This window comes from Phodopus roborovskii, unplaced genomic scaffold (genome assembly GCF_943737965.1).
Source record: "Phodopus roborovskii unplaced genomic scaffold, PHOROB, whole genome shotgun sequence".
NCBI classification, from domain to species: Eukaryota; Metazoa; Chordata; class Mammalia; order Rodentia; family Cricetidae; genus Phodopus; species Phodopus roborovskii.
In genome coordinates, this window is record NW_026126460.1 from 23,706,271 (window position 1) to 23,717,631 (window position 11,361).

Sequence of the window (11,361 nt, forward strand, 5' to 3'; positions counted from 1 at the left end):
AAATTACTTCACTTATATGATAGATACAAATGCTTCATTCAATTCAGTTAATAGGATGGTGTCAGGGCAGGATCATGCAGACAACGTAATACGTGAGAAAAACAACACACCCCCAATGACAGCTCTGACTTTTTTCAAAGCACGAAAATCATCTTTTCCAATTTCCAAAAGATGGGGTAAGATATTTGTCTCCACACAAGATACATTTAGATCCACTTTTTTCTTTTAAAAAGGCAACTACAGCATGTGAAGCATACACTCAAAAAATCATTCTGTTAGTCTCAAAATCAGGTCGATATGTATTTTTTCCCTATTGGGTGTGGCCATTTTAGTGATTTCCATGATAGCAGAAAGCTAAACTCAAAATATGATAAATGTGCATTATCTTGATAATCATCAGAGGCAGAGACACTTTTCAGTTTCATCTTTGGGCATTATTCTATATGTTTTCATATAGAGTTGAAAGTTGTTTCACAGTATAAATCTTGAATGAATTACTAACTCCCCTTGGTTTTCCTGGTTCTTGTCCTGAAATGTATTTGGGTCAGAGGTAAGAGACAAATGACACCGCTCAAAAGAGCTTCTAGAGATCTTAATATGCAAAACTTTAAGATTTATATATTCAAAAATAAATTATTTTTAAGTGAAATGGGGGGGGGGCGTGAGTCATGGGAAAAGGGGAAGCCTATACTTTAAACTCTGCATAAATAGCTTTCATTGTCTTCCAGGTGGGGGCAACAGTCAGTCAGTTTTGAGAGAAAGGAGGTCAAGCTCTTTAAGCTCCCTGAGTCAAGTCCGGTTACAGAAGACGAAAATGACTTCCTGGCAGTAACACTGTGAATAAAACAACCGCAAGCCTCCAGAAGATGAGACTTCTGGGCTCCGCTCCAGCCATCAGGCGGAAAGCAGCGGATCAGCCACCAATGCTTGCCAGCTTGAGGGAGAACCGAGGCGGCCCTGGACGCGCACGCGCGATGAGCACCTGCCCTGCACTGCTGGGATGCTGGCTAGGGCAGATAAGTCCAGACGTGCATCCTTCGGCGTGCGGATCCAGAAGGTTCGTCAGTGTCTGCCCTCCCGGGATCTTTGAGAAGCAGAAAGATCATTTGCGTTTACATCTCATTCATTCTTCCTTTAGGCAATTCAAGTCCATTCACAACTGCTGAGGACAAACACGAGCGCGTGGCACCCCTAAACGAACGCCAAAGTCCCATGCGCCAGGAATCCGCTTTCTGCACATCCTAATACTTTGGGAATGGACAGCTACAAACTCTGGTCAGGGTGAGGTGGCGCATAAAGCAGAAATCTGGGTAAAAAGACACGCTCCCCCCACCACCCCAGCCCAGCATCCTCGTCTCTTCTGTTTTCCCTCTCTCTCCCAAGCTAAAGAACGTACGTAGAAAACAGAAAGACAGAGGCGGGAAACTGAGGCTCCACTTTGACCCGGTGATCCATGGTCACAGACGAAGCCGGGCAGAAACCCCAGCGTACTGAGCCCAAAGCCGGGTCCTCTGGGGCCTCTCTCAGGGCAGGCGATGCTCCGGGAGCCGGGTGTGCCGCCCCTCTACGTGTCGCTCCTCCTGCCGCTGCCGGGAGCTGCGGCCGCCCGCGCCCTGGAGCCACCCCCGCCGCTTCCTGCCGAGCCCGCCGCCGCCCCCTCGGGCCGATACTTGAGCCAGCAGATGATCCAGGTGACCACCACCGAGAAGAGAGCCAGGATGCTAGCTACTGACAGACAGATGGGTCCTACCGGCGAGGGCGAGGGCGATCCCGGGGCTGGGGCGGGGCCGGGGCCGGGGGACGAACCGCTGCTCGGGGGTCCCCCACCCCCGCCTCCGCCTCCGCCGCCGTAGTGGTTGACGAAGATGAGGCCGGTGAACAGCAGCACCACCATGGAGAGGAACGAGAAGACCACGCATACGCAGCCGGCGGTGAGCGCCGCGCGCTTGCAGTTCTGACAGCTCTCGTAGGCTCCCGGGGCGCGGAGACCTAGACGGCTGCGAGGCCCGGGGGCGGTGTCCTCAGCGGGTGGTGGCGCCGGCTGCGGTGGCTGCGGGGCAGGGGCTGGCAGTGGGGTGGCGGTGGGTGCGGGGCGGCGGGAGGCCAGCGGCGGGAGCCGGTCCTGGGGCAGCGGGTCGTGCGCGGCGCGCAGAGCCAACGGGAAGGCCTCGGCGAGCTTGGTGTTGTTGGGCAGACCGTGCACGCGGCTGTCCGGCAGTGGCGTGCGGTGGCGGCACACCGGGCACGCGATGGCGCCGGGCGGGCCGTGCCAGGGTGGCGGGCGCGGCGCGCGCTCAGGAGCCCCGCTGGAGGCGGCGGCGGCGGCGCGGAGCTGCAGCTGGCTCAAGCACTCCTGGCAGAAGGTGTGCAGGCACGCCAGCAGCTTGGGGGCGCGCCGGTCCGCGTCGAAGTAGTTGTAGCAGATTTTGCACTCGTAGTCCTCGAGCGGAGGGAGGTTGGGGGCGGTCGCCGTGGCGTCCCGGACTCCCGTTTCCCCGTCGTCGCGAGCTCCCGCCGCAGTACCCCCAACTCCCTCCCGGCTCCCGGGGCTGCTGCTCCGGCTCTGGGTGCTGCCACCGCTGTCGTTCGCAGGGGCTGCCATGGCATGATGCGCCCCTCATCGGGGGCTAGGTGAGTCGCCTTCCTCCCCCTGCGCGGCAGCCCCGGCTCCGGGCGGGGAGGAGGCGCTTCTGTCTCCCCCCTCTGACTGCTGTCGCCTGGCGGGGGAGGCAACCGCTGGCTGCTGCGCCCCCGCCCGGCCCACCGGTCCACCCACCCCACCCCACCCCACCCCAGTGCGGATGCTCTGGTCCTTCCCGGGTCCGGGAGCGCCTGACTGAGGTACCAGTAATCCTCTAAACCTAGGTCTCCTGACAGCTTTCTGTATAGGTTTATGATGGCCTTAAAAGTGGGCTTCAGATGGGCTGGAAGGTGCAGTTGCTTAAGGCTGTTCCATTTTGCCTGTACACACAGCCGCTATAAATGGTGTGGTACTGGGACCCGTTCTTTCCTTTCCTCTTCTTCCTCAACACTACTCTCCCACCCCTCCTTTTGTTTATCTGCTGTATTCTTCCCTGTCTGGGGTTAGGTCCCGGGAGGAGTCGCCTCTCCCCCTACCAGCAAGAGCTCACCGTGATGTCATGCAGGACCCGCGCAGGAAGGGGAAGCGGCAGCCTCTGAGCCTGGTAGAGGCGGTTCCTTCCCCCGGCTGAAAATCATGATCTCACATCTCAGTCCAAGGGCGAAAGCCAATAATCCCCGAGCCATTTACGCTTTGCGCTTTTATTAGCAGGACCCAGGCAACTGTGCTCATCTCGGAGAAGCGGAGAAGAACATTTTCCCTCCGCAGTTCGGAGAAAATTTGGGAACCGGGTAATACCCCTTTCCTCCTCTGAAACGTTGTGTCTTCCTGAGGTTAAGTAGAAAAGACATATTAGGAGCAGAGTCCAGCTGTTCTCCGGGCGATGACCACTGTAGATGTAGCTGTTTTTAGTACCAGGCAGTCACAGAGACAGAGAGGAAAGAAAGAAGTTGGCAAGGAAGTTCACAGACTGAGAAGTCTAGATTAAACCCAGAGTATAGCCTCAGCCACCTCTTTCCTCCACATGCCTACGTTAATCATCCAGACACAGAGAACACAGAACTCTGCTTCGTGGAGGCTAGACGCTGAGTTTATGAAAAATCCCAAGGTTTGTGGAATGGAGTTTGCTCCAGAGAAACAAGTCAGCAGCATATTGCACAGAAGTGTTTGGGTACTGCCTGTTTGGTGATACTTAGATACTCTTAACCTCTCTGTGTATCTCTCCAGGTGCCCCACCCTCATCCCGCCCTGCGAAGAGGAGAATGGCCATCCTTCTCCCCACCCAGCAAAGAAGGAGAAAATGGCTTTGTAAGAATGTTCCCCCCTTTATTTCAGACTGTAGAAACACTGCACTTCCCATCCCTGTCCTCTGAAGATCAAGGTGCCACGGGGAATAGCTACAAAACCGACTGAAGGGAGAGGACAGAAAGAAACCAGCACAGAAGAGGGCCTGGGATGCTGCTCAGTTGGGAGAGTGCAGACAGGACCACCCCCACCCTCACCACCCACCCCCAGAGGGGAGTGTCATCAGGAGCACTACTTACAGTTGGGCAGTAGCAAAAACCTATAATCCAAGCACTTGGGAAGTGGAAGCAGGAGTCTGGAAATCCATAGCATCCTCAACTACATATGGAGTTTGAGGCCAGCTGGGGCCTGTCTCCAAACACTAACTAAAACCAAACAAGATAGGTTTCTGGGGGCATAAAGTGACTGTGACATATCTGGTGCATTTGAAAATAAGTATATTTTTACTCTGTGTGAATAGTGGAAGTACTCTGTCTTAAACTTAAGGCCTTAAGTTAAGCTTGTTTAAAAACACTAACTTTTTACATTTGAGCTTTATAATTATTATTTGGGACAATGTATCTTTCTAATTACTGGGGACAGTACTGAGAAGTCCCAGTGAGGGGACAACAAAAAGGCTGCCCTCTGGCCTTGAAAAGTTGCAGACTGACTCAGAGCTAACTGAGCTTTAAGTCTGTCTGCTTCTCATTCAGCATGTGTGTCTCACACACAGCTTCACTCTGGGTTCTTTACACTCTGATTAGGTATGTGCTATGCTTGCAATGCCAATTACAACTTGAAATGGTCTCAGGAAGAGCAGTGCACAGACACTAGAGAGCTACCGGGGATCGGTATGGTTCCTTTCACACATCCAGCTCCATGCTAAAGATGTCCAAAAGGTGATGCGAGAGCTCTGAAGACATCGTGTGTTAGGATATAGCGAGTGTTTGGGCAAAACACGTAAACTTTAGCAGTCATAGCCATTGTGAATTCTCACCTTACACCAGGGCTTCTCATGCCAGCACTACTGACATTTTGAACTGGTTACATTTTTATTGCAGGTGTTCTGTGCATGGCCAAAGTTAAATGGTGTCCTTGGCCTCTACCCATTTGAAGTCAAAAGCAAAGCATCCCAATTGTAACAACACAAAACTGTTCACTGAGGACAAAATCACCCCTGGCTGTGATTTACGCAAAGATCACAGATTTGCTTTAAGTGAAACCTGAATTCGATCTTTCAGCTCCTATCTAGTGTATGCAAGCAGCATCCCCAAGATGTTTACCACATCATGACCATGTTTCTTGTGTAGGTCATGGTGGTTTAGGTCCCAAAGTATGGAACAACCTTTGAAAGACCCTGGTATAACTTTTGCCAATACTTTCTATAAACAAGTACATGACTTTGGCTAACAATGACAGAGCTTACTGTGTTTGGGTAGGTGTTTGTTTTTTGTTGTCTTAGGCAGACAGTATTCCACACTATAACTCAGGCTAGTCTGGAACTCACTAGCAGCAAACACAGCTATCCTCCTGTGTCAGCCTCCCAACTATTGGAATCACAGGCATGAACCAGCACACACAGTTTGGATAGTGTTTTGAGGGGAACCCAACACCTCAATTATTTTATATCTTGGGGACTCATAAAGGTGTTTTATAAGGACTTCCTTGGAACAATAAGGAGGGTTGGTGACTCCTGGGGAGTGTTAGGTAAGCCTCAGGCAGCAGACCTAGCGGACCATAATGTCCAATGCCAGCCGTGTTGCCTGCAAGAGTAAACATAGAAGCTTGTTCACACTGGGGAACTGGACTTTCCCTGGGAAGAAAATGTGTTGAACTGGAGCATAAGTTGTCAATGAGTAGCCCAGTGTGCATTCTAGGATTTGAATTGGCTTTACCAGAACCCTGCTCATATCTTGAACATGTCAGATACCATTTGCTGGATTATTTTATTTTTGAGGAGCTGAGTAAATGGGGAGCAGCCATGCTCTCAGACAATCTCTTGTCTATGGTCCCTCCCTTGACCACCTAAAGAATGTTCTAGTTTCAGAAGTCTCTGTCTCGACAAAAGATTTAGGAGCTGTTCACTGACAGAACATGTGCCTTGGCAGTTCCGGATTGAAAGTCAGTCCCTCACCCTTTGTGTATTTGCAGGCTGCCTTTTTTGTGCCTTAGTCTCCCAAACTAAAATTAGGACAAAAGTACTTACTGTGTAATTATTTATTGCACATTGTAAGGATTGGATGTGTTGTATATGTAACATAAAATAATAGGCCCTGGGCATTGGTAGCACTCGTTATTATTTATGTTAGGGCTCCTGTATGTGATCTAGGGATCCTCACAAAAGCCTGTGAGAGAGGCCTCAGTGTCCATGGTACCCAGCTCAAGGTGGAGCAGCCAAAGGCAATCTGATGGATGTCATCCAGTTCTTCTGACAATCAAAGATGCAGGTAGCATCCCAGCCACAGGACCAGCTTTTTCCTCTGAAGTCAGCCACACTCCACTGATCTGACAGCTGTGATAGATAAACAAAGCCCTTTATAAGTCCTCAGGGCCGAGTGAAATCTCACTGTCCATATTGGAGGGATAGATGTCTAGGCAAATAAAGCTACTCAGAAGCAAGTATTAAATCATTCCATCAAATAGTTGACATTTTAAAAATAGAAACTGGATCGATGAAATTCAACATTTGCCCAGGTCCTGTTTCAGAAGACATTTAAACTGGTGAGGATGCCTGGCCTCTAGCAACCAAGAGTTCAGGGGAAGAGTCCAAGGAAACAGGACAGCCATCTGAGCTGTGACTATCTAGAGGAGACACTGAGACAGGAAAAAAGGCATTGGGGACAACCTAAGGAAATTTGAATAGAGTTGATTTTAGGGAACAATAATGTACCAGTACCGGATCCTTGGTTATGAAAAATATAGAATATTAATGTAAGGTATGAATAACAGGAGACTAAGTGTGATTTTGAGGACACTAGAAATCTTTTCAAGTTTCTGTAAGTCTAAAACTATTCTAAAATTTAAGTTTAATTTTCACTGTATAGATTTCTGGAACTGTTTTTGTTGGCTTTGCAATACTGTAACACAATTCCTGAGATAACCAAATTATACTGGACAAAGGCTTGCCTTGCCTTGGTTTCAGCATAGAAAAGTTTGGGTCAGTTGGCCCTGATGCTCTTTTGAGCCTGGGTTGAGCAGTATATGATGACTCTCTGAGGCTTCACATCATGGTAGCCAGGAAGCAAAAAGGAGGAAGGGGAGGGGCTGAAGCCCAGAGTTCATACTCCCATGGCCTAACTGGGTTACTAGCCCCCACTTCCTAACGGTTACCCCACCTTCTAAAGGGGCTTGTAACAAGTACGGTTTTTCTGCCCACCACCTGCTCTTGTTCCGCCACCAAGCCAGCCCCAAATAACACACAGAGACTCTGTATTTGATACAATGCTGTTGGCCCTGTTACTTGTTTCTTATCGGCTAGCTCTGCCTTAATTATTAACCCATTTCTGTTGATCTATGTATTTCTCTTACCAGGGAGCCTGCAGCATACTGCTTTCTTCAGACTCTCCATCTTGACTCCTCCCTACTACTTCCTATTTCTTCCTTGTTTCCTAGTCCCTCCTATCTTCCTTTCCTATTGGCCAACAGTGCTTTATTATTAACCAGTATGAGAAACATATACAAAATGACATCTCCCATTAGGGGCTCTAAAACATGGGCCTTGGGGGGGCATTTATCCAGACACAGGAGGATTAGAGTTTGGTAATATATGTATGTAATGCGGACAATTTGGGGGTTTTTGCAATCACAAGCTGTTGAATTCCTTAAGAATGTTGGGTGGGGCCTGGAGAGATGGCTCATTGGTTAAGAGCACTTGTTCTTGCAGAGAATCCAGGTTTGGTTCCCAGCACCCACGTCTGTAAGCCCAGTTCCAGGGGATCTGATGTCCCCTTCCAGCTTCCACAGGTACCAGGCATGCATTTGGTGCACAGACATACGTGCAGGCAGATCTCTCATGGCGGGGGAGACACACACACACACACACACACACACACACACACACACACACACACACAGAGAGAGAGAGAGAGAGAGAGAGAGAGAGAGCTTCTTACTTGTATTTGTGCTGTCACTTCAAAGAAAGCCCATCAGGCAAACTTGAAAACTTTCCAACAGATTTCATTTAGAATGTATTACATTTGGCCATCACATGGTCTGTTATAAGATAGAAAACCTAGTAATTGCCAAATATGTATAGAAGTCACACAACCACCCTAAAGAATGTTCAGGAAAGAATGCTGTCTTCTTTTTGCAGTATTGAAGGTTGGACCTGGCCTCACATATGCTTGCTAAGTTCCCTACCAATGGGCAACATTCCGAGTCTTCAGAAAGGAAAAAAAATAAAAGCTCCCACATATGGCACTCAGCACAGCCATTGCCGTGATGAAATTTATTTCTACAGGTGTGTGATTTTACCTGGTTATATTAATAATACACACACTTTTCTTCAGTCTAATTAGGTTTATTCCTAAAAATACTATTTATGATCCCTACGGTCTGCCAGACAGTGTGCTAAGGTTGGAAATACATGAATACAGTGAGCCAGGCTAACTCCACGTTTGCCCAGCACATATGATGGATAGATCCTAAGCAAATAAATGGGTGTTCGAGTAACGCAGCTGGGAGTGGGAAGTTGTGGAGAAGGCACAGTGGATTGTCCTCAGCCTTGGCCAGGGAAGATTCTCTCTGCAGTGGGTGCAGGCTCGTACCTGGTCAGAGTGCTGAGAATGAGGCGATTGAGGGTTCTGCTTCAGACAGACATCAACATCAACAGTCCTGCCTTTCCAGCTCAGGAAACACCACAGAAGAAGGGGCAGAAAGGATGCAAGAGCCAGAGGATGAGGGAGCAGAGTGGGAAATGCAGTCCTCTCGACTTGACTGGACCATTGCACTCCTGAACTTACTGCAGCTATGGTTATCTGCACAGGATCAGTCAACAGGACAAGTCAACATTCCAATGGGCATCACTAATTAGACCCAGTGGATAGGAGAGCAGGATCAAGCTTGAAGGAGGGAAAGGGAAGTGACAGAGGTATCTGGAGGGTGTGGCGAGAGTGGATATATATGATCAAGATACATTGTGGTGTGTGTGTGTGTGTGTGTGCGTGCATGAAGTTGTCAACAACCAAATAAAAGATATTATTTTTTTATGCTACAGCAAGATGTAACAGAGCTGTCTTAAGGATTTGATCTGCTCATCTTAGACAGTCAGGAAACCCTACCGAATAAAATGAGTCCTTAAGGAATTGAGGGGCAATCCATGTGACTGATGGAAGATGGTCCTGAGTATAGTGGATGGCACATGCAGAGATCCTGCAGTGTAGAGTCCTCTCTGTGTTTTACACACAGCACTGGGGCTGAAGGCAAGAACAGAGTGAACTAGAAGGAATCACATGAGAGCCACACAAGGTGCTGGGACAGGAGAAGTTATGTAGGGATTTATAGATCCTTTAAGTGATTTTTCAATCTAAATTCAAATGACAGAGAACCATTGAAGGGTTTTGAGGAGAACAGAATCTAATTTAAGTTTTAAAAGGACCACTGCTCTGGGTGTGATAGCTCACACCTGTGAACCCAGCTCCCAGGAAATGAAGGATTGCCATGTATTTCAAAACAGCCTTGATCACAAATGGCGATGCTGTCTTAACAAACTTAAAACTTGTGGTCCCAATATTGCCTGCCTATAATCTCAGTGTGCTGGTTATTTTTGCTGTCAATTTGACACAACCTGGAGTCACCTGGGAAAAGGGAAACTCATGTGAATAACTGCTTAAGATTGACCTGTGGCTGTGTTGAGTCTTGACAGATGTGGGAAGGCACAGTCTACTGTGGGTGGCATGATCTCTAGGTAGGTATGTCTGGGCCATTTAGGAAACCTAGCAGAGCAAGCTTGTGAGTGAGCCAGTAAGCAACATTCTTCCATGGTTTCTGCTTCAGGTCCTGCTTGAGTTTCTGCCCTGGCTTCTCTCAACAATGGGTTGTGACCTGGAAGTATAAGCCAAGTAAATCCTTCCATTCTCCAAATTGATTCTTGTCAGGGTACTTTATCACAACAACAGAAAAACAAACTAAAACGCTCAGCTACTTGGGAGGCAGGAGGAGCAGGAAGATGAGAAGTTCAAGGCCAGCCAGAAACTGAGTAAGACTGTGCTCAAAAAAACAAAACAAAACAAAACAAAAAAATCTAGAAAGAAGACTGAGGCTATCGTTCAGCATTTGCGTATCATGTGTGGCCATATGTTCACTTCCCAGTACCCTCTTACACCAGACATGGAGAGGGACCATTATCTGTCCCCATCATTGCTGATGAATACACGAGGCTGGTGGCTAGGACTGAGGGAGCAGAGGATGGATGAGGCCACTTAGATTCTACAAGCCATCTGAGGTGAGGCTAACAGGACTTATTTGTGTGGTTATGGTAAGGGTAATTTCCAAGGATGCCCCAAAGACCAGGAGCTCTGCTGCAGTTTGAGTGCAAGTGTGCTCCAACACTTGGACCCCAGTTCACAGTGCGGTTTTAGAAATCTCTCTTTCTCTCTCTGTTTCTCTCTCTCTCTCTCTCTCTCTCTCTCTCTCTCTCTCTGTGTGTGTGTGTGTGTGTGTGTCCCTGTCCCATCTGGAGGAACTGGGTCTCTAGAGGGGGGATTAGAGCCCCAAATGATGTGTCAGACTCTGATGATTCCCCCAAGGAAGGTCTCACCCTCCCTGAGGAGTGGATGGGGGGGTGATGGGATGGGGGGATGGGAGGACTGGAGAGATGGAGAGGGAACTGGGTTGGGATTGGTATGGAAAATAAGATTGTTTTAAATTGAAATAAAAATTAATTAAAAAAAAAAAAAAGGAGCTAGAGTCCCAGTTGTTATCTCCCCTGGGCCCAAGGGAGATGTGGGGGGATTAAAACTATGTACCACCGCACCTGGCTTCCTTTGACAATTAGAGATTTTGTTTATTTAAAAAATTAAAATTAGTCCCAGCACTCAGGAGGCAGAGGTAGATGGATCTATATGAGTTTGAAGCCAGCTTGGTCTACATACAGTTCCAGGATAGCCAGAGTTACGCAAAGAAACCCTGCCTCAAAAAACAAACAAAAATCAAAATGACTTGTTTATTGATTTGTTTATCTATTTTTAAAAGCATTTAATATGTTACCATTCAAGTTTGTGGAAAAAAAAATTTTGTATGTAAAGTGAATATTTTTTCTTTTTTTCAAGTATATCTAAGTGTCCAGACCATTTCTTTTGCTATTGATTATTTTTCATTTTGTCTTCAGTAAGTTCTTAGTAAGGAGAGAACAGATCAATTTTATCACTTATTCAATAAGTGCATCCCATTTCCTCATGTTTGTTGTATCAACACTGAGTCGCTACTTTGCATTCCTCTACTTAGATGAGGGTTTCTTACATTTGTTCCACTTATAACTCCTCCCTTTTGCCCAAGAA

General features: G+C 47.9%; 1 protein-coding gene across 1 annotated transcript; it reads right to left on the reverse strand.

The window, feature by feature from the left end:
* Positions 1-1,474: 1,474 nt before the first annotated feature.
* On the reverse strand, positions 1,475-2,776 carry LOC127226482 (RING finger protein 223). Its single transcript, XM_051190536.1, has one exon. The coding sequence runs from the start codon at positions 2,600-2,602 to the stop codon at positions 1,565-1,567; it is 1,038 nt and encodes a 345-aa protein (XP_051046493.1). The 5' UTR covers positions 2,603-2,776; the 3' UTR covers positions 1,475-1,564.
* Between the last annotated feature and the right edge of the window lie 8,585 nt (positions 2,777-11,361).

Excerpts from the sequence above, each read along its gene's own strand:
- LOC127226482 (XM_051190536.1), bottom strand. The coding sequence starts at position 2,602 with ATGGCAGCCCCTGCGAACGACAGCGGTGGCAGCACCCAGAGCCGGAGC.